Genomic DNA, 24,456 nt, shown 5'->3' with positions numbered 1-24,456 from the left:
GCAATAAGAATTATACAGCTATTATTACCTAGAGTCATGGATAAAATAATCCTTTAACAAATAATCTCTTCTAATATTTCTGCATCTGATTTGCTTCTATCAATGGAATTGATAAGTAGTGTAATGGATTTTATACATTGTATTGAAATGAAACCAGTGGAAAATTGTGCGATCAACTTCTCCAATTTTAATCATAACATTTATATCCTGATCTTTCTTTTTGGAAAAAAAACTTACATTGGGATTACATCCATTTAAAACCCCAATTTTCACTTAATTACAATAAGGGTTAAAATTTCTAAAGATATAAACATCTTGACATTATGTGATCTGGAACACCAGTATTAAATTAAAATGGTGTCAGATGTAACTCTTACCTGGTCATGTGTACCAAGAATGGCCTCCCTCATGTCACCATACAGAAATTTGGTGGGGGGTACATGAAAAATAGGGCAGTAGGGTCCTAAACAGGACCTTAGCATTATAGATTTCCTACATCTATAAATACCAGCAGATTATGACCCTGAACTATTATATCAAAGGTACATTCCCTCCATACTTGTGTAGAGCTTCAAATTTTAAGGCAAAAGGTGTATTATCAGTTCTTTAGGCCAAGTGAGATTTTTCCCAGGATTATACTGCACCTTCTGGCTTTGGAAAAAGATGCATCTGATATTTAAGGAACTAAATATGAGGTGTGCTCCATGAGTTTCAGAGGCCTTTCTCCTCTTTGAATGCAAAACACTGTACAGCCTTCCTTCCCTAATTACTTTCCTAATTATTGAATGAAAGACTCAGCCATTCACAGGGCCTCTAATTTACTGGGTTTCAGTTTAGTTATTGTTCTTCATTTAGCTCACCTTCATTTCTTTAGGCTGATCCTGATGACTTAGATGATACAGAGAAATTACCAAAAAGAGATGCTTCATTAATACATTGTGTATATTTATTTATTGTATATATATATATATATAAACACTCTCTTTCCTGTAATATTTAACTAGGTAAAACAGTGCAACTTGGTCAAAACCCTTTGAACCAAGGGATCTCAAATGGTCTAACCTACAGAATGTATCCAAAATCTGGGACACATGACTCTAGCTGGAATTGAAATTTGCAAATTTTATAAAAAAAATTTATGACAAAAAATTATCATAAAACAATTTGCGACATAATACAAAATGTCTTAAAACATTTCCTGTGTTGATGTTTGTTACATAGTTCAATATGAGATATTTTCAAGGCAAATACTTCTGAATAGGATTTTCTACTGTAAATTAATACATTAGAAACTCTGTCATTGTTGAAGGTAGCAAGGAATCTGGTAAATATCTCTTGAAAGTGTGACCCAAGGGTCATTGGTTGTCTAGTTGAAATTAAAGCTAAGTGCATAAACAATTGATCTTTTCCTTTGAAAATAAGTAGGACTTTAAGCTATAATCCTATTTACCACAGGGGCAGATATAAGTAACCCCTTCATTTTAGTACTGCTGACAGGTTACATAAATCTTATTTGGAATCAGTTGCCCTTTGCCAAGGACTCTCCATATGCCTAACTTACAAATGGTTCTGAAGAACAATAGAGTATTTAAGGGAGCATAAATATGCAAGCATATATTAATATTGATCTATTCAAGATTAGGGTTGCCATTAAATATTTTCTATTTACTGCAGAGAGGTGGGTCCCTCTATTAATATGATGCTATACTGGATAATCTAGATCAGTGATGGTGAACCTTTTCAGCACCGAGTGCTCAAGCTGGAACGTGCATATGCGCACATGCACTGGAGCGCCAGAAGCCCAAAGACCACTTGGTCTTTGGGTTTTCGGTGCACACACACGCGCACTGGCCAGCTGGTCTTTGCACCAGAAACCCGAAAACCATGTGCACTGGAAGTACATGCCAGAGGTTCGCCATCACAGATCTAGATTCTAGAATGATTAAAGACATTACAGAAGTATGTGATTATCTGTTAAAAATGAATGCTTTAAATTAAGAGGCTGGGAATATTTTAGTATTTAAACGCAGGCTGCACCTAATATTTGTTTGAGGAGGGTTGTGATTAAAATTAGTGGAAAAGCATCATATATGTGGGCAACAGCATAATTTTCTATTTAGAAGGGGGCTCTTTGGGAATAATGGTTTTGTTAAACTCCTTTAAGTTTCATTTAACATTTTCATGTGTTCCCAACTTCAAAATCATGAGGAAATGTAGCATTGTGTTTTCCCCCATTGTGCTCGTAGAAAAATGTAAACGGATGAATAAGATATAGATTGTGTATTCCTATATTAAATATTTGATCCCAAACTATTTTGGATGCAGAGGATCTAATCTTAAATCGTTTTTAAAAAATACTTGCAGATTATTGTAAATGTATTTTAAAAAATTATAATATGAAAGAAATTTGTTCAGTGAAGAATATGTGCATTAACTTCTCTTTCAGTGTATCTGCTAGAATCACCGGAGAAGTGACTTTGCAGAATTAAAACAGCTTTTTTTTTTAAAGCAGGAAAGTCATTTCCATATTTATACTATAAAATTACAGTTTTAGTAAACTGTAACTGTTATTGGAATAAATATACCAAACTTGAAATTTTATGATTTAGCAAAACAAAATAATAGGGAAAACTTTGTATTTCTCTAAAATGGTAGTTCATATAATAGTTTTACTGATGCCACTGATAAGAATGACATGGAATTATTAACATAGTTAACTTCATATTGTCTTTGAATTTGTTTTTTTAGTTTGTAATATCTGAAAATCTAGTTTTACTTTTGCTGCATTTTAGTGTTTTTATTCTTCATGGAGTTTTGAGTGCTAAGGAATTTATGCTAAGTACATTCACTCAGATACTAATCCTAGCTAAACAAAACAAGCTCTCTCTCCTCCATCCCCATAATTACCTGTGAATTAGGGAAGGGGGGTTGTCTTATATTGGCTGAGGAGATACTGCTATTAAAAACACATACGGTAACAAAAGGAAGTGAAAATGGCTGCAGACCATTGAAAATTAACTGTCAGTTGAGGGGAGTTGATAGCTTGTGGATTTTAAACATCTCCTAATAACTAAATAGAACTTCTGTCACTTTTTCTTTTATTGTTTCCCCTTTCTTTTCCCTTCCCAGTATAGCTAACCCATCCATTTGCTTCATCTCTTTCAGTTTTTTGCTGCTTCTGCTAGAAAAGAAATAGGAAATATGTGTATCTGTGTACTTGATATATCTTTGGAGTGATTTTTGATAAACAGTTGCATACATAAAGTACATAGTGGCTATATTTGGGGGAGGAGGGTTGAGTAGAAATCTTGCTTGATTTGGGAGCAGGCTGGAGTGGGCAATTCTGGGTGAGCAAGGTGAGAGAATGCAAATTGAATGTGCTTAGTAATAGAATATTGAGAATGAGTTGGCATGAGCAGTTAATGGTTTTTTTTAAAACATATACTTGCTGTCTAGTCATTCTTTAGATATTAATTCAAGAATCTCTACTATTGAATCTAAATATTTGAGGGGTACCCATTTGTATCTTTGAAAGTTGTTGCTTTCTTTTCAGCAAGAAGTTTGGGCTGTCATTACTGAGGAGGGTTTTTTTCCCCCTTTTTGGGCACATGCTCTTTAATATATTGGATTGTACTTGACAACAGGTCCATTTTACTTCTGAGCAAATTATTAACCCCAAACATTAGGATAAGAAAGTACCAATGTAATCTACCTTCACGAGCATCTCAATTCGATAGTGCTCCTGGAAAGTATCAAATTGCTTCTGCATTTTTTCTAAGTTCTCTGTTTCCAGGCTACAGCAGTGTTGCTTGTTGATGGCTTGTTTGGATTAACCAGTAACCTTTCCGCTTTTTGTCAATCTAATTGTTATACTGTTTTTATTATAAAAGGACTGCTAACATTTCTGCTTTTTCCATGTAGAACTTCTTCAAAGCTCTAGTAACATTTCATTTGTGAAGAAAATGTTTTAAAACTTCTATTTGTTGTTGCATTGTTTAGTAAGGCTATTCATAATGTTCCTAAAAGTATTGAATGTAATGCAATTGCAGTTTATCTTACATTTGCTGAAGCATTTGTTGCTGTAGTTAATACTTGTCAAATTTAGCATCTGCTGGGAGAATAGAGAATGGAATTATTTATGTGCACATCAAATTGCAGTCAATAGATGTATTATTTTACATTGTTAGCCTAAATATTGCATGTAGTTTGTGTGTGGAAATGATCTCCTAGACCAGGGGTCAGCAACCTACGGTTTCGGAGCCACATGCGGCTCTTTGGGTCCTCTGATGTTGCTCCCTGTCAGGTGATCCCACCATTGGCTGGCCTCGCCCTCCCCTCCCAGTCACTCCTCACCTGGTCTGAGAAGGTAAGGGTGATGGTGGGGGATGGAGAAGTGGCCAGGACAGAGGCAGAGAGATACGGGGGGGGGGGGGGGAGAGGGAAGGAAGGGAGAGAGAGATATGTCAAAAGGATGGTGTGATTCCCGGTGTTTTTTAACAACTGGTTCTCTGCCCTAATGACCGGCTGGGTAGGCATGGCTAGGGGGTGGTGATCATATGACTGGTGGAAGTGAGTGACATTGAGTTGGCCATGCCCACCCAGGTTTTGTGGCTCCCGGTGTTTTCTTTTCTGTGGGAAACGGGTCCAAATGGCTCTTTGAGTATTTCAGACCCCTGTCTATTTGTAGACCACTGTCCTAGGCACAGTCTGTCAAAGTAGTAATTTTTGCTAGTATTATATAATTTATACATCCATTGGTTCTTCAAATATCTAAAGATACTTTCCATGAAAAACACTGAAATTTAAAACATGATAGTCTCTAAGAAGTTTTAGTTTATTCTCTCTGCCTGTTATACTGATCTACCCCATTTCATGTGGAAGTTTTCCAATTTAATATTCTTGTACATATAGTACAAGTAGAATATTCCCTATATTAATATATTTTTTCTACTTAGTGTAATGCAGTTAAACAATCACATGTAAGCTTATTTTAATCAAAATGAATCAAATTGACTCTGTTTATTTCATTGCAGGATCTGGAATTCCATGGAGTTATGAGGTTTTATTTTCAAGACAAAGCAGCTGGAAATTTTGCAACAAAGTGTATCCGTGTGTCTAGCACTGCCACAACTCAGGATGTGATAGAAACACTTGCAGAAAAATTCCGGCCAGATATGCGAATGTTATCATCCCCAAAATATTCACTTTATGAGGTGCACGTCAGTGGAGGTTAGTGTATTCTATTTGGGCTCTTAAAAAAGAAATAATAGAAGGAGTGAAAAAAATAAGCTTTGTAAAGTTCCTTGTTTCACTCAATTTCAGCAGTTAACATTTGAGAAAAAGAAATTGCTAGCTGGCAGTGACATATTAAAACTTAAGAATGTCAAAATACGTTAGCAGTAAAAATGTGTACAATCAGAACATTCCAATACCTTAATAAGTTTGTGGGCTAAAAAAAAAATCAGCATTGATTTTTGATCAAATTGATGTAAATCTTACATTAAGTTTTGAAGGATTGGAAGCTTGTTCAGAGTTGGGTCACTTTAGGAAATATGCCTGGAATATTGGGATTTTGGCTATGAACACCTTTTTTTTCTAAAGGAGCCATTGCAGTTCATGAGTGTACAGTAATAGCGTAATGATCATCTGAATGATTATGCTGTAATAGTCATGTATAGAGAGTCAGTTTAGTATAATAGCTAAGGTACTAGCCTAGAAACCAGGAGTCTGAACTTTAGGCTTCGTTTACATTTGAAAGCCTGCTAGATGACTTTGGGCCAGCCCCTCACTCTTAACCTCACGGCATAGCTTTGCTGTTGTGGGAAAAATAAGAGGAAGAAATAGTATACAAGTTTGCCTCCTTGAATTATATATAAAAAGCTGGGATGATATTTAAATATTATCACCATCTGAAGTCATTTATGCTAAAGAAACAGTTCTTGAAAATGGCCTGGAATTTTCAGCTGGCACAGAGTATGACAACCTTCCTCCTAACGGGAATAAAAAGGCTCATGTGCAGTAAGTTTTCTTACAGCCTCAATTTATTTTGAGAAACCATTCAGGATACAAATATTTTTATAAAACATTCTAATCCAAGATTTAGAGTTAGAGATAATGCTCTAGAATGAGGTGTTTTATTTTATACCGTTTGAAATGGAGCCTTCTTAAAGGCACTTTTCCTCAGGTAGGTGAAATTTGATTATAAAAAAATAAAAGTGGACTTTCAGATTGCTTTCTTAATCATTCTAGGAAGATTATAACTGAAAGAAATGATTGGTGATAGAATTTTGTTATTATTTTGGATTCTCAATGACAATCTTTAGGTTTCAAAAAGATAAAAAATATTGGTATGACTTATTAGAATTCATGAACTAAAAACAATGTTTAATCCTCATTGTTTTACCACTTTATTGTGGAAAAAATAATCTTTGATACTATCTACATTGGGGATTTTTTTTTTTTTAAAAAAATGGTATTTTTATTCCTCTGAGATCAAGAATATTGGTGCAGTTTAATTAGCTTAAATAAAAGATAACTTGAGATAACTGTATAGTTCTTGTGATATATCTAATTTAGTTTCATTATCTAATTTTGAGAGGACAATGATTAAATGAATGCTTCCAAGATTCCAGAAACAGTACATTGCAATTTATGGCCACCAGTTAAAGCTGGTTGTAGAGAGTTGCATGATATTATAGACTTTTATATAAGGTTTCATTTTTTCTTTAGTTTCAAAAAGAAAGAGCAAGAATTCAGTTAAGAAAAGAAATTATTTTCTATGCATTTGGTGAGAAAGATGTTTTGGCAAAAGAATATATACAAATTTCTCCAGCGCGCTGCTTGGAGAATCCAAATTATGGGTAGTTCCTCAGTTTGATTGCTTGACTGGGTGAATGTTTCTTTAAGAAACGTCCTTGGCCACTCCTCCCCTGCTTGGCTAAGCCCCAGTTCATTCACTCAGTCAAGCAAGAGACTGGGTTTTTCCTTGGCTCTAGCAATTAGCTGAAGAACTTCCTATTATTTGGATTTTCCAATTATTCTTCTTGATTCTGAGCGGTGTGGATTCACTGACTGTCATCTGCTGTTTATCGGACTGTCTGGTCTCTGTATTGCGGCGGAGGGTGAGTTAGACCTGGGTCTCCTTCCAGGGGGGCTCCCCTCCGTTTGCTAAACCTGCCTTATTCCTCGGAGCACTACCATCCAGGCAACTCCGAATGATTTAAAATCGCCGCCGGCGCTGCGTTGGGATCCGGATTGCCGGAATTCCCATCTCCGCCTTCCACACCGCTCCAACTATAAAGTGGTGGCAGGGGGTCCCTACATCGCTTCTGAAAACCCCTACAGCATTGCTTCGCCCTTTTCTGTCAAATTAACGGGCTGGGAGGCTAGTACAGGCGATCCTACTCCTCGCCTTCGGTTACTGTCATCTGCCTCAAGTTAACGGCGCTCGGCGGCTAATCCGAGCCGCACGCCTTTTTGCCTTGATTGACAGCTTCCCTCAGCAATTATTTCAACGGCGCTCGGCGGCTGCATTCGGGCCGCGCGCCATTTTGAATTGCCTGCTGCTTCCCGCCATTAAGCGGTCCGGAGACCTCGGCTTCAGGGACGATCCTGTCAGCCCTTCTCTAATTTAATTAGCCTTATCTTCAATGGCTGTTGCTGTTTAGGCGGCTAATTCAAAATGCACGCCATTTGCAGTTGAGGTGCTGCCCGTTCCTCATCTAGGCAACGTTTCTGCATGAACTGAAGCAGCCCTTTTTCTGCTCTAGTGCGAAGCGGCATTGGGTGTTTTGACACCTCCTTGGCCAATCGCATTACTGATTCCTTTTGCCTTTCCTCCATACTACTTGGCTGTCTCCTGTTGTTGTTCCTGTTCATAAAAAAAAAAAAAAAAAAAAAGAAGACAATTTCAAATTAGTTCATTTAATCAAATTCATCAAGTTTAATTCATCAATTTAATTCATCAACTTGATTAATCAACTTTAATTTTCACTCAACTTACCTGGCTGCATCCTCGCTATGGCTGACTCTGACATTTCATCAGAAATAGATCAGGCCTACAGCCCACCTGAGGCCAGAAAGAGGTCAAAAGCTCCGGCCAAAACTACCAAGCATCGTGATGTCAGGGCTAGATCCACCAGTCCCCGCTCTGCCACCCGTTCTTCTGCAGCTGACAAAGCAGAGGAACGCAAACGTAAGGCCTTTGAAAAACAATACCTTCTCGCCCAGCAAAGGGCCCGGTCTACTCATAGACAGATGTCTCCTGACAGGCCTGCCCCATTGACTCAGGATCATCCTCTGGTTGTACAAGGGGCTTCTGATGTCCAACATCTTAGAGAAGCTGCCTTTCCTTCCGTGGTTCCAGGTCCAGGTACTCAAGTCAACAAGCCTCCTGGCCGGTCTGCACCTGAGGCTACATATACACCTACGGCTGCTGGCCTTCGCCCTTTGGAACCTCTTCAGCCTGTTCTGTCTCATGACATCCAGGACCTCGTATCTCAAACCATGTCTCGTATCCTGGCTTCGGCTCCTATCCAGGGGTCTCAAGCTCCTGCCTTTGCTGCCCATACCGGGGATCCAATATATGGTGACCTTCGTCGTTCCCACTTCCACTGTCCTGAATCCCTTCTGACCGAGGATTCTCCATGGGAGGATGAGGAACTTGAAGAGGGGGAGTTGTCTGATGACGAGGACCTGCAACCGGAAAAGCCTTCCTTCACAGGACTTTTCTGCCCCTCCATGTTTAAGTCCTTGCTCCACAAGGCTAAGGTTACCACCAACATGGGAGTATCATCTTCCCAGACGTCTCAACAGTCTGACCAAAATCCTCATGGTGATCTCTTCCAATTGCAAAAACCGGATGAGGATTTCATACCATGTCCGGAATTATTCTTGGATGTGGTCCAAAGATCATGGTCCCAACCAGCTTACATTTCTGCTCCTACTGGACTTGACAAGCGGTTGTACTGCTCTGATCCCACCTTGCAAAATCTAATTCAATTGCCGTCTGTGGATACACCTGTGGCCCAGTTGATGTCTTCGTGTGTGATCTCCAATGATGTTCTGGATGGTCTCAAGGCTGAGGATAGGAAAACTGAGCTTTCTCTCCGTAAAACGCATCAAGCGGCTGCCTCGGCCATCAGGTCAGCAACTTCAACTTCATTTTTTGCTCACGCGTCCATTATATGGTTGCGCCAATTACAGGAACGGCTACCGCCAGACGACAGCAGACTCCACCACGATATTAATAAAATCGTGGCCGCTACCGAGTACTGTGCAGACACATCTTTGAATGCAGCTAAGTTCTCTTCACGAGCCCTTGTCTCCAATGTCACTTCTTGGGGCCTCCTTTGGCTCCGCCACTGGAGGGCTGACCTCAAGTCAAAGTGGAAGCTGGCATCTGCTCCATACAAGGGTTCCCTTCTCTTTGGAGAGGCCTTAGACCCCATACTTGTGGAGGATAAGGATAAACGTAAAATTATGCCATCCTCTCATAGGCGTCATGACAGGAGATTTGCTCCTTATTCCCACAGGCAGCCCTTTCGGACTGACTCCGGGCCCAGTGGGTCCTATTTTCCCAGACAATATTCTCATGGAGGAGATCAAGCATCTGACCAGCCTACCTACCGCGATAGGGGCAGAGGTCAAACCAATACCAGACGCCAGTATCGTGGGGCTTCCAACCGTCCCTTCAGACGAGGCAAGTGACTATACCACAGACCTTCCCATTGGAGGTCGTCTTCTTCACTTCTTACCCCAATGGGTTTCTTCTACAACAGATGCTTGGGTTCTTCAGACTGTGAGGTTCGGCCTCACCTTGGACTTCCTCTCCAGCCCTCCGAGCCGCTTCCTTCGGTGCCCTCTTCCGAGCAATCCGGAGAAGAGGGCATTAATGGATGCAGAGATACAACATCTGCTAGACATCTGCGCTATCGAACCAGTGCCGATAGAGCAACGGGGATCCGGGTTCTACTCGCGCCTTTTTCTCGTTCCCAAGTCCTCCGGGGACTGGAGAGGGATTTTAGACCTGAAAGCATTGAACAAGTTCGTCAGATACCACCATTTCAAAATGCAGTCGCTCAAATCGATCCTGCAAGGCATCCGATGGGGCGACTTTATGACATCCATCGATCTCAAGGAGGCTTACCTGCATGTCCCGATCCGTCCTTCCCATTGACGGTTTCTTCAATTTGCCTATGCCAACAGGCACTTCCAGTATCGGGCCATGCCGTTTGGCCTCTCGTCCGCCCCTCGGACCTTCACAAAGCTGCTGGCGACCTTGGCGGCATCTCTGCGACAGGTTCCCATCCGACTCATGTGCTATCTAGACGACATCATCATCCTATCAGCCTCTCGCCATTAGGCTGTCGTCGATCTGAGAGCTGTTTCTCGTGTTCTACAGCAGCACGGGTTCTCCCTGAACCTCATCAAAAGTCAGCTCTCGCCTACCACTCGCATCCTCCATCTAGGTGCTCTCATAGACTCTGTCAGTTGTCGGGTGTTCCTATTCCCCGACAGGATTCTCAGCATTCGATCATTGGTGACCAAGGTTCTTTCTCTCAGATCCGTTCCTCTGATCACCTTGTCCCAACTACTCGGCAAACTAATTTCGTGCATCTCGATTGTCCCGTGGGCTCGTCTTCACAGTCGTCCTCTGCAATGGTTCCTCCTGCCCTATCAGAGGTCCCGCTGGGCGTGCTCGAACATCACCGTCGTCCTGCCAACTACGGTACGGTTATCTCTCAAATGGTGGACTTCTCAGTCCATAGGGAAGGGCTCCTTCTTTCTGGAACCCAGTCGGCTGCTCCTGACGACGGACGCGAGTCAGTTTGGCTGGAGCGCCCATCAGCAGTCATCGGTTGCTCAGGGCCGCTGGTCCAGTCGGGACTTACGGCACGACATCAATTGGCTGGAACTACGAGCAGTCCATCTCGCTCTCTGTCACTTCAGAACATCTGTGAAAGGGCGTCATGTTCTAGTCCTAACGGACAATACATCAATGAAAGCCCACATCAACAGAGAAGGGGGCACTCGCTCCAGACATCTGATGGAGGAGGTGACGAGAATGCTCCTTTGGGCGGAGAGGACCGTTCTCTCCCTAACAGCCGAACACATATCCGGAGTCGAAAACGTCACGGCAGATTGGCTCAGCTGGACTCAAATAGATCAGGCGGAGTGGCGCCTAGATCCGGCCTTGTTCAGAGATCTATCGAACCAATTCGGCCTTCCAACAGTCGACCTGTTTGCGACACACCTGAACGCCCACCTTCCCCGGTTCTTCTCCCGGTTCCCCTGCCCCGGAGCAGAAGGTTGCGATGCACTCCGCAGCAAGTGGCCTCTCGGCCTGCTCTACGCCTTTCCCACTCTGCCTCTCATTCCTCGTGTAATTCGCAAGCTGTTGGAGGAGAAGGCGGATCTCATCCTAGTCGCCCACAATTGGCCTCGTCGCTCCTGGTACGCAGACCTCCAGAGCCTCTCGGTGGACCGTCCTTGGCACATTCCCAACGACCGGATATCTCTCAGCCAGGGGGTCATACTGCACCCAGACCCTCAGTGGTTGCAGTTGACCGTCTGGCATTTGAGAGGATCCATCTGATGAAGGACAATATCCCGGCTTGCGTGATCCACACTATGCAGTCGGCCAGGCGCGCATCAACAAATCGTATTTACGACGCCACATGGCGTGCCTTTTGCGCCTGGTGTGCCAAGTCTCATCAGGACCCTACCACAGCATCTCCTTCTGATGTCCTTGTATTCCTACAAGCGGGTTTGGATCGGGGCTTGCCCCTAATACCCTGAGGCGTCAGGTGGCGGCTCTCAGCACGGTTCTGTCTCCTGTGGACGATCGACCCTTAACTCAGAATCCTTGTATACGGACATTCTTACGGGGGGCATCAAATCTCCGTCCTCCTACTATCCATCGGTACCCAACTTGGGACTTGCCATTGATTCTATCGGCCCTCATGTCACCACCCTTTGAGCCTCTGGCTTCTATTTCCCTTCGATTTCTGACTCTGAAGGTTGCCTTCTTAGTGGCGATCACTTCAGCGAGACGAGTTTCTGAGCTGGCGGCGCTGTCGGTACGACCTGACCTTTGTGTTTTCCATCCCAACAAGGTGGTGCTTCGTACAGATCCTTCTTTCCTACCCAAGGTAAACTCGCCATACCACCGTGCCCAAGAGTTGATTCTACCTGACTTTTGTCCATCTCCTAGCCATCATCTTGAACAACAATGGCATACCTTGGACGTGAAGAGAGCCCTCCGTCGGTACATAAAAAGGACTGCTTCCTTCCGTAAATCCGAAGCCTTGTTCCTGTCCTTCAATCCACCTTGGGCATGAAAGTTTCACCATCCACGATTGGTCGTTGGATCAAGGCCTGCATCGTCACAGCGTACCGCTCCAGGAGGGCTCCTCTGCCAGGAAGGATCCTCCCTCACTCTACCCGTAGTGCTGCCACCTCAGCGGCTTGGGCTACTCAGGCATCCATCCTTGACATTTGTAGGGCCGCAACTTGGACTACCTTGACACCTTTTGTTAGGCATTACAAAATTGACTCCTTTGCTTCGGCTGAAGCTTCATTTGGTCGTCGAGTGCTACAGTCTGTCCTGGATGTTCCGTCCCGGGATGAAGCAGCCTCCCACCCTATTTCTGACTAGCTTGAGTATATCCCATAATTTGGATTCTCCAAGCAGCGCGCTGGAGAACGAACGTTGTCTTACCTGAACGTTCCTTCTCTGCGCGCTGATGGAGGATCCAACCCATCCCTTCGGTTGCTGATAGCCAGGACTGCTCTACCTTTGTGTCTATGATTGTTTGTTTCGTAACAGCACCGTCTTCTGTTGACCTCGCGAATGAACTGGAGCTTAGCCAAGCAGGGGAGGAGTGGCCAAGGACGTTTCTTAAAGAAACATTCACCCAGTCAAGCAATCAAACTGAGGAACTACCCATAATTTGGATTCTCCATCAGCGCGCAGAGAAGGAACGTTCAGGTAAGACAACGTTCGATTTATGAAGTGGCCCTACCCCATATGTCCCCAGTTGTGAGATCCTGCTTATTAAGTTGGCCTCTAGGAATCAGTTGGGACTGTTGCTATTGTATCAAACTCTGCTTCTTAGCAACCTCCTTACCTGAGCTGCTTGTCTCCATTTCTGGATTGACAAATTTATGGTTTTGCAGGATTTTAATATGCCTTCCCCGGAATTGATTCTGAATTTTTTTTGAGAGAGAGATGGGTTGTTTCTTTATCTCATAAAGAGACTGTGGTTTGCCCCTCCTTAAGAAGCATTTGCTGGAACCTACTTTATTGGATAATTTTCATCCAATATGTCACTCCCTTGTTTGGGAAGGTGGTAGAGAAGCTTTTCATACAACAGCTTCAGAAGGCCTTGGAGGAAATAGATTATCTGGACCATTTTAATTAGGATTCAGACTCAGGTATGGGATGAAAACAGCATTGGTTGCCCTTTTGGATGAACTTTGGTGTGAATGGGCTGAGGGTAGTGCATCCATCTTTGCGCAATTTGACCTCTCAGCTTTCAATACCATCAATCATGGTAGTCTTCTTGATTGGCTCAGAGGATTAAGAGTGGGCAGCATGGTGTTATGCTGCTTTGCCTCCATCCTTCAGGGCCAATTTCAGTTGGTGTTGATAGTGGAGGACAAGTCTTGCTCTCGGCCCCTACTATGTGAGGTGCCATAGGGTTTGGTTTTTTTCTCCTCTCCTTTATAACATCTACATGAGGCTGCAGGGTGAGCTCATCTGCCACCATGGGATGAGGTATCATCAGTATGCTGTGGATATCCAGTTATATATTTTCACCCTGGGGGTTTAAGCAATGCTATAAATCATCCTTGTGCCTAGAGGCTTTGTTTGAGTCTAGATGGGGAACAAGAGACTTCAGCTCAACTCTGGCAAGACCAAATGGCTTTGGTTTGTGGCTCTAGGATTTTGCCATCTGTGCTGCTGAATAGGATTTCAGTATGCAGTGACATCCAGTGTGCACCCTGAGAGCTCCTCCTAAATGCATGACTCCTCCTCAAGGAGTAGGTGGCAGTTGTGAGTAGGAAGCTTTTTGCACAGCTTTGTCTTGTGTGCTAGTTGTGTCTGTTCCTGGATTGACCCATTTACATTCACACATGCCCTGGTCACCTCCAGATTGGACTACTGCTCTACATGGTGCTGCTCTTGAAGAGTATCTGGAAGTTTCAGCTGGTACAGAATGTGGGCAGTTATGTGTACTCCTAGAGCAGTGCATGTTATACCACTACTTCATGAGCTTCCCTGCTTGCCCTGGGGTCTAATTCAACATGCTGGTTTTAACTTTTAAAAGCCGATATGACATGGGTCAGGTTATTTGAGGGACTGTCTTCTCCAATTATATCAGCTTACCCCACTAGATCTGGCATATAGGCATGTTGTGGGTACCAACAACTAGGCCCTTCATTTGGTGAGTCCCAGGAGACATGCCTTCTCTATCATGGCATCCACCTTATGGAACATTTACCTCCCCCAAAATTAGATTAGCTCAATCCCTTTTGATATTCCAAAAAGCTCTGAAGTCTTGACTATGTTGTTGGACCTGGGACTCCCAGGCAACCAAAGACTTGTTCAGATGACTCCATTGTTGAGATGACCATTTTTATCCTCCCGTCTCTTGTGGTTTGTATCTTTCACTTCTATTACATGTATTATTAAGGGTGTTTATATTGTGTATTTTTTTTTTTATTTTATTTTTTTATCTGATTGTTGTTTGCCGCCCAGAGTCACCTCCAGTGGGATGGGCAGCTATAAAAGTTTAATTAATATTTAAATAAGTGTAATGACTTAATTCCTATAAGTATATGGACTGTCTTATCCACACCTGTAATAGGCACCCCTTTTGACTTATAGATAGAAATGGAAGAGCAATGGCTCCCTGCTCTGGGTCCACTTTTCTGTATAGGAGAGAAAAATCTGGTTCCTTAGAGAGGGAACAATTGCCTCTTTGCTTAATTAAAGGGACTCTGAGAATTTTTTAAAAAAGTACCTTTATTCAGTATGTGTGTGATAAAATAAAACTGGTGGATCTTATGTAATACTTCGCTGATAAATAGATGAAATGCTAAAGCTCAATGCTACTACATTCTTATATAAATACTCAGTTTCTCAATTTGTGAGCAGTAAGAAATAAAACATTAAAATAGAACAATCATCTTTCTGGTAAACACAAAGGAAAGGCATATTTAAGCATAAGAATAGTATGTAGGCATCAATATTATTATACGAAAACAGAAAGTTTTCACAGACTTTTCAGAAAGATGCATTAACATTTGGTACTGAAAGTAGTTAACCTTAAACCAGACTCTATGTGTTTTTTTTAAAAAATGTCTTTCTCTCCCCACTTTTCTTCAGGTGTAACAACATGCAGATCATAAATACATTTATAGCATGCAGACTGTAATTTCTAAAATGTTTAGCTCATGATGCTTTTCTCTTTCAGAATATTTACATTTATTTTACATAAAATATCTTTTTAACAGATTAATGGGGATATTCAATATTCCCAGTTGTATCCAATATATATATATATACTCAAAGTAACTCAACTGAAACAAATTACATTTTGTAATTGAAGCAGCATGATGTCACTTCAAAAAAGCAAATTGAGTACTGTGCCACATTTGATGCTGAACTTAAACACCAAGGCCATCAATATAGTCAACATTTGGAGGGAAGGCAAGGATGTTGTGTTTTGATTTTTTTTTCTGGACATCTCAGTGAAATTGATTATGGGCTCCAGCGGAGATGATATTTCTCTGGTTTAAAAAATTAGCATTTTAACCAATTCAGTCTTCAAATTTTTCATTTAGACATGTTTTCCTTATTCTTTCCACATCTTTTTGCTTTATTTCACATTTATTCATTCATTTTAAAACCTGTTTTATTGCTATTGTTTTCATTTCTCCTTCCTAATGTTAGAACTACATGTCAAGAAATTTATGAAGATAAAAGATAAAAGAAGATAAAAAGAAGATAAAAATACATGTATAAGAATTATAGCAGGCACTTTACTTTCTTCGTTATATTGTGAAGACTGATCAGCTAATTCATAAGTAAAAAAGCATTATGAGAAACTTAGGTTTGATAATTCTGAAGCTATGCTGAGTGCAACTAATAGGACAGTCTGGGGAATCCTCTCAAAAAGCAGTTCCAGTGTGTATAAACTTTTTCCATTTTACTTGTTTTAGTCAGCACAGAAACTCAGAGGCTACACCTATAATTAGGAATGCAGGTGTTACTTTTCCATGTCATCAAATAATGCAGAGAATATAACTAGTTTTCAAAACAAGTTAATATGTCAAAGATTCAAATATCTAATGATGGACTAAATGTAATATTAAGTGAGCAGATGTGCATGTATGTACATATGGGAATTTTCTCTTGCTGTTCTGCTGCATGCTCTCTGGTAGATTAACATTTGGGGGAACAGGCCACATCTTCTGCTAGACTTTTTAAAAAGTCCAGAAGTTAGTAGCCTCATCTCCAACAGTTGGAAGACAGATATTGTAAAACGTATTTCTTCTGTAATAAAACAGCCAAATTGCATTCCTGTTATCATGTTGCTTTTCCTTATTATAGAGATGTTCTTGCTGCAATAGAAGGTTTGTTCTTGATACAGGGAAGCTTTTCATTAATTTTAGTGATTTTCATAGTTTTCTTACTACTATTTGATCTCCATACATATTTTTTGTAGCATAATAAAATGACACAAGACAATTCCAAAGGATTTTTTAAATATAATCTATAAAATAAGTTTCTAATTTAATCCCTTATTGACATAAATTTGGCAGTGTTTCTGAAGTAAAATATGGTATTTTTATAGAGGCAAAAAACAAGTTTCACTATTTTTTGTTTCTTGGTTTAATAGAAAAAGTTCAGGTTGGTGTGCACCCAGGTAACAATAACCAAGAAGAAATACTTGTTTTATTGGTCTATAATTTAGCTGAGTGATCTTTATATTCTTTAAAGAGATTACAGTGACTTTTAGTGAACTGCTACCCTGTATTTGACACTGGTTGACTAATTTTGTGTCATTGGGTCATTGTCAACATTTACTGACCATATAGATTTTCTCCATGATAGAAACCTGTTCCTAACCTGATCTATAGTACCCATTGCTACTGTACCTGAGTCTATCCACCTTGTTCCTTCCCAGCATTAGAGCCTTTGGTAGAGAGCTATGACTTTGCATAGTGTCCAAAGTAAGATAATTTGGGTCTGGTCATTTGTACTTTAAGTAAAAACTCTGGATTGAATAGTTTGAAGAACCATTTGTTCATTTCCTTAGTCATTCATGATATTTTCAGGAATCTTCTCCAATACTGATGTTATTGATGTTATTCATTTGGTTGTCTTATACTTGATTTTAGTCCATTTTTTTGGCAAAACTGTTGTGAAATACAGTCACATGCTCATGGGATGCTGCAAATGTCTATAAATATGGCTATGTTGCCAAGCATTCATAATTCAGTCATGTGACCATTGGAAAGGGCAACTGTTAGAACATTGGATTCAGACAGTAAGTCCCCTTTTTTAAGTCAGTCATAACTTTGAACAGTCACCAAATCATTTCTGTTTGTTTTCTTTTGAATTTAACTGATCATAGACCAAATATTGACTGAATTGATTAATTGATTACTTAGTAGTAAGTTGAATACCTGTAGTGTCATAAGCATAACACAGGTTTTTGATGTTTTTTCCTCCAAATTTAAAAAATGATAAAACACTTAACTTCTTCCAATCAAGCTTTCTTTAATATATCTATTCATTATATGGGTTGAATAAATAAGAGGAGGGTATAAGCCTTGTTTCCCTACTTTGCTATCCATAATCTGTCCATACTGTAGCTTCCTGATTCGTATATATATGTTTCTCATGAGGACAATGAGATATTCTGTGATCTCTGACAGTATTAAATACTAATAATGAAGCTGTTTATTTAATTCATGGTTGGTTTAGGAACATGTCTTTTGAATATTAATCAATAGATGTTTTATTGCAGTAGTTACTTGAATAATAATTGGTTTAATTGAAGTTTACATAGTTGTATCAGCTACGTTTAGAGCAAGCATCGTTTATATCCCATTAGCTTTTTAGAAACTTCAAATAACTTGTATTTATTCTTAATTTTAAATTTTAATTTTAAATCTTGTCCTTATTAAATCTGATCTGTTCATAATTATATATTATTTGGTTGATTATTTTTAATAGATGAATGACTAAAAACAAAATGATCCCCTTGACAGTATTACGGTAACTTATGTTGTCAAAGAGGGAGATTTTTCTTAAGGTTATGGTGAAAAAAAGGCTAGTAAGTTAAAAAGGAGTGTTTGCCCATCCTCCCATTTACTGAAGAAACTTTAAATTGTATATGTACATGCTGATATATTTAAACATTTGGACAACTACAGTTTACTTTTGAAGCCCATGGGCAGACTTTATATGTTCAAAGCAACATTTTTAAAAATAAGATACTTTTTATTTTGTACTAAGAGTACACTCCAGGAATTGTCATCCAAAACTTGTGCTGCCTGGAAATTTTTGAAATTGTAGTCCTAACATACCTGATAAGTGTCAGGTGAGAGAAATGGTTCAAATTTCAATTACTGGCAGTTTATTCATTTTGATAAACTGATACACTTGATAGTCTTCCGTTATGGTACAAGAGCAGTCTATTAACTAAATCTGTTTGCTGTTGTCATTTCTTGGCTGCTATGTTAATTGTCAACATTCTGCAGTGTTTGATCTTGTCTTTTTTCTCTTATTTTGAAGAAGAAAGAAGATTGGATATAGATGAGAAGCCTCTAGTTGTACAATTAAATTGGAACAAAGATGATCGTGAAGGAAGATTTGTCCTTAAGAATGAAAATGATGCACTTCCTCCAAAGGTAAAAAGAAGCAATGTTCTGTATATGTGTATAGATTTGAACTGTATATCTGAGTTTTCTATGTTAATAAAAGTAAACTGTTTATCTGAGTTTTCTGTGTTTATAAAAATTGTCTTCGTATTGTAGATTTTTTTTTTGTTCATCTCCATTTATAGTCAATGAATGTGCCTTTACAGGTAGTCTTATGCATGTTGGCACAGTTGTGTTAGGCAGAATGTGTGATTTCCATTCCATTTAGTTTATATTAGCTTAACTTCTCAAATTAGGCAGTTAATGCTGATTCAAATACTGGTTTTAACCAGTAGTATTTTTTTTTAAAGGGGATGCGGTGGCTTAATGGCTAAGATGCTGAGATTGTCGATCGAAAGGTTGGCAGTTCAGCAGTTCGAATCCCTAATACCGCATAACGGGGTGAGCTCCCATTACTTGTCCCAGCTTTTGCCAACCTAGCAGTTCGAAAGCATGTAAAAAATGCAAGTAGAAAAATAGAGACCACTTTTGGTAGGAAGATAACAGCATTCCATGCGCCTTTGGCGTTTAGTCATGCCGGTCAAATGACCACGGAGATATCTTCGGACAGCGCTGGCTCTTCGGCTTTGAAACGGAGATGAACACCGCCTCCTAGAGTTGGGAACGACTAGCACATATGTGTGAGGGGAACCTTTACCTTTACTTTTTAATTTTTTTTGGGAATAGAAATGTTAAATAGTTCTATAGTTATGTGAAAGATGGTCAGTGATTACAAATCTTATGTGTATGTGTGTGACAAAATAGTAAATGTTCATGTGAAAGTCCAATTCATTTGTTTAAAAATCAACATTCTTAGAATGCTGTTTTCAGTGCTTCATTATATTTCAGCTCAAAAAAGGAATTTTATGACCAGTGGTAATGCTTAACACTCAGTTAAGGAAATTTTTTTCATTGCTGCAAGTTGCTAACCATTCAAGGTTGACCCTAATAGGAAGCCACATTTATAAATGCTAAAACTGTTTTTATTATAAGGCTACAGTAACGTCTTGAAAGCATGGATATGCTTCTTTGATCCCTTCCCTTTATCTTCATGAGAACTATAGAGGCCTGTCTGAGGTGCTTTCCTAGTTTACATTTTTCCCCGGATTTAGAGTTCTTTTATCTGATATTGTAGTTGTGTTTCTTCCTTCTATTCCTCAAGCTTATATCTTCTCTCCCATTACATAAGTAGAAGATTCATGTATATTACTTTGTATTATTTCCAATAAGAAATAAATTATAACCCAAAAGAGCTAATGGATTTATATAATAAAAAGTAAAAGTTAAAATCAGTTTTAATACATTATAAACCAAATGAATTTATTTATTAGTAAACTTTTAAATTTTGAAGTATGTTTGGCTAGATTATGATTATCATGGAGTAATTACCTCTATTATGATATGTCTTATTTTTATATAACTAACTAGTCTAATTACCAATTTGACACATTCAGATTACTATGGGAACAGTTATTTTTCTGATTTTTAAATATGGGAAACTACATTTTTAATGATCAGTAAGATGACTAATTCCTATATTCTGCTAATTAGGTTGATAAACAATATATTTCTAAATTATATCTTATGAATTTATATTTTATAATAAAATTCAAGAAAAAAAATCCAGTTTTTTTCACTATAGGTATTAGCTAGTTAAAAATTTACATGTCCTGAAAAAACTTCTTTGGCTATAACATACTCAATTTGGATCTGTGAATGTTGATCAAAGTCATCAACATTTGCAAGTAATACTGAACTATGTTTTATTAATAGACTGGCAAATCAAAATAAACTGAACCAAAATAAAGGTAGTCCTCGACTTACAACAGTTGTTTAGTGACCGTTCAAAGTGAAAACCGCACTGAAAAAAGTGCACACTTATGTCCATTGCAGCATCCCCAAGGTCAGTGAACAAAATTCAGATGCTTGGTAACTGGGGTCATGTGACCTTCTGACCAGCAAAGTCAATGGGGGAGCTAGATTCACTTAACAACTGTGTTACTAACTTAACAACTACAGTGATTCACTTAAGAACTCTGGCAAGAAAGTTCATAAAATGGGGGGAAATTACTGAACAAATGTCTTGCTTAGCAACAGAAATTTTGGGCTCAATTGTGGTTGTAAGTTGAGGACTTCCTTTATTAGGCTTATGTACACTCTTTGAGGGGCACAATGGCTCAGTGGTTAAAGATGCTGAGTTTGTTAGCTGGAAAACTGACAACCAGGTTTGAGACCTGAGCATGACAGGATGAGCTCTCATTCTTGCCCCAACTCCTGCCCACCTAACATTTTGAAAGCATGCAAATGCAAGTAGATAAATAGGTGCCACTTTGGTGGGAAGGTAACGGCATTCTGTGTTCCTCGGGCTGGCTCCCTTGACTAAAAAATAGATAAGCATTGTCCCCTAGAGTTGGACATGACAAGACAGGGGAAACCTTTACCTTATACTCCTTTGGTAATTTAATTTGTACAGAAACTCCACTCAGATCAAGAATTCTGGTTTGAAATCAATTCTAGGTCAAGAATAATGAAATTGGTTTGTTAAAATAATCAGAACTTCTTCTAAATGAGAATCCTTGATTGGAAGATGACACTGAAGCTGAATTCTGTCAAAGTAAAAATAGTCACTCTCTAGACAGTGTAAAAGTTGTCATTTTGAAGTCACGTGGAACTGTATCCACATAGGAATAAACTTTGGTTCAACATTGTAAATGAATTGTAACCATTCTGTATTAATCATCTTGGTCAAATGTTGAGATAATTTTGCTGATTCTTTGCCAAATGCATAAATTACAATTATTCTCACCATTGATATTTACAATTGAATGATGTTGCTTTGGAAAATAATATAAATGAATCAAATTACTAATAAAATTGACATGTTTCAGAAGGCTCAGAGCAATGGCCCTGAAAAACAAGAAAAAGAAGGAGTGATCCAAAACTTCAAGCGGACCCTATCAAAGAAAGAAAAAAAAGAAAAAAAGAGGCGAGAAAAAGAAGCACAGCAACAAGCTTTAGACAATCATGGGCCATTTCATGGAGATGATATGTGAGTCTCAAATCATAAAATTACAGGAATTATTAAAATATGTTTTTTAAAATTTACTGATTGATTCTTACCACATAATTTATTGATAAAAAGTTTTTTATGTGCAGAACAGCACTTCCACTCTTAAATACACTTGCCAAGCATCCGAAGTTTGATCACATGATCATGGGGATGCTGCTACAGTTGTAAATGTGAAGAACAGTCATGTCACTTTTTTCAGTGCTTTTGTAACTTCAAATGGTCACTAAACAAATGATTGTAAATTGAGGACTACCCATACTTTTGATTCTTTTAATATGTAACCAGAAATTAAGAATTATGAGTGCCTTTTTTGTAGTAAGTTTCCACATGTGTACTCTTAACGTGCAAAGAAAACCATGCATGTTTGCTCATCCCTCAATATTCTTGGAAATATTTTAAGCAGAGTTTGGGGGTGGGGGATGGAAAGCAAGCAGGTTTCCTCTTATTTCTTAGTGACCCATTTTGCTAGGATCCAAGAACTATTTGTCACCAAAAAATTATAATGTTGTAGAAACTGGTTGATGAGATGATAAGCTGGTTTGGGGTGCAGATAACTGGTTTTGTCCATTAATGACTACAATAAATCACTGCTTATCTGGCCAGTGGATAAAGTACCTTTAAGTAACAGGTACATACACAGCCCTTGGACTGTTGTGTTCACATTAATGTTTATATTAGTGTGAATATTATATACATACAATATCACATACATACACACACATACACACATACACACACACACACACACACACAAAAAAAAAAACCACACACACACACTTCAGTATAGAAAGTGTATGTTTAATATTACTTTTTTAAAGGAAAAGTAATATGTACTTGCATATTTTGAATAATTCTTGAAATTTATTTTGGCAGTGAAAACTCTCGTCTTGCAGCAGAAGTCTACAAAGATATGCCTGAGACCAGTTTCACTCGAACAATATCCAACCCAGAAGTGGTAATGAAACGGCGGAGACAACAGAAGCTAGAAAAAAGAATGCAAGAATTTCGGAGTTCTGATGGCAGGCCAGATTCAGGTGGAAGTTTAGATTGAAACCAAGGAATTTATTTGATGTTTGAAGGTTGGATGTCTAGCAAGAGTGTACAAAACTAGACATTTTCCTTGGCAAGTTAAGCTTTCTTCAATCAGAGAACAGTGTGCAATAAAAAGCTATTTTTTGAAAATACTAAGGTTGCCCTTGGAAAATTAGAGGTTTATAATTATTTTGTTATAATTATTAATGAAAGCATGGTGTTTTGCAGAAATAGTCATTGTATTTTGAGAAAGATCTTTCATTTTGAAATTATTATTGGGAATTCTGTGAAATTTATGAAACAAATCAAATTGTATATTGGTACATATAACTTGAATTAATAATTTATTTTTAGGTGGAACATTAAGAATTTATGCAGATAGTTTGAAACCAAATATACCATACAAGACAATCCTACTGTCTACTACAGATACTGCAGATTTTGCGGTTATTGAGGCCCTGGAGAAGTACAGCCTAGAAAAGGAAAATCCCAAGGATTATTGTATTGCTCGTGTGAGTAAATTAATGAAATAAAATAGTGTCAAACTAATTAACTTTCTCTGAACATTTGCAGTCTTTTAATGCTATCTCATTTGAATTTTATATCTGCTATTTTACATTATTACTGACAAGAGAACATTTTATTTCTTAGCCAATACATAGTATTAACACAGTAAATGTTTTGTCTCTCTGATTTGATTTGGCTATTAGTAGTCAAGTAGTAATTTAAAATAAGAATTATTCTGGACTGGTTAAATTAGATAAATGATTTGTTTTTCCTTGCTTTACTTTCTCTATGACTCCCAGAGCAACTTTAATAAAGCAATATAATGGAATAAACATATAAAAATAAATAAACTATTTTCAAGATAATTCTTTTAAAATAATCTTTAAAGTTTTTGCAGGATCCTTTTTCAATTTGTGTTATGGAGGAGGTAGCTCTGTAGACATTAAGGAGTTGTACAAACACATTTATACTTAAAAAAGTAATTCCTTTGCTTTCTCCATCTTTGTGCCTCTTTCACCCTCTCACAATATTATATCTTTCTCAGATGATCCCAAATCTATGAATTTTGCTTTAAACATGAGATATATAGGTAGGACCTTACTATTTTGTTTTACTTTGTAAAAAATGCATAGTGTCCTGACCTGGGATTATTAGAAAGAACTAATTCTCAACTGTCTACTGATTGGAGAGACAAAGCTAAAAGAACCAAAGAGACAGTGTTCATACTTCAGCCATATCGTATCTGTTCTCCTTTTTCTACTTTGTAATACTGAAACTTGGAAGTTAGAGTTATGCTTAAAATGTTGTCCTTGAGTAGCAAATTAAACCGAAGTATAAGGGTGTAGATTGAAGCATGATATTATTACAAATAATATGGAAATTTTCTGTGTTACCTGCCTTTTCTTTAG

The 24,456-nt window shown here is 38.7% G+C and overlaps 1 protein-coding gene across 15 annotated transcripts in view; it reads left to right on the top strand.

Moving 5' to 3' along the window:
• AFDN (afadin, adherens junction formation factor) overlaps positions 1-24,456 on the top strand; it is a 100,189-nt gene that overhangs the window by 10,084 nt on the left and 65,649 nt on the right. For 11 of the 15 annotated variants that reach the window (XM_070932596.1, XM_070932591.1, XM_070932601.1 and 8 more), the window contains exons 2-6: positions 5,034-5,229; positions 18,815-18,930; positions 21,828-21,988; positions 22,883-23,043; positions 23,396-23,553. In XM_070932596.1, the coding sequence (XP_070788697.1) occupies positions 5,034-5,229; positions 18,815-18,930; positions 21,828-21,988; positions 22,883-23,043; positions 23,396-23,553 (792 nt within the window). The remainder of the gene's footprint in view (positions 1-5,033; positions 5,230-18,814; positions 18,931-21,827; positions 21,989-22,882; positions 23,044-23,395; positions 23,554-24,456) is intronic. The other 4 variants (XM_070932597.1, XM_070932595.1, XM_070932594.1 and 1 more) reach the window with 2 other exon arrangements.

This window comes from Pituophis catenifer, unplaced genomic scaffold, assembly GCF_029215685.1.
Source record: "Pituophis catenifer annectens isolate HBS135680 unplaced genomic scaffold, rPitCat1.0.hap2 SCAF_1, whole genome shotgun sequence".
NCBI lineage: Eukaryota > Metazoa > Chordata > Lepidosauria > Squamata > Colubridae > Pituophis > Pituophis catenifer.
Note: the sequence above shows the minus strand (reverse complement) of the source record. Positions and strands in the feature narration are given on the sequence as shown.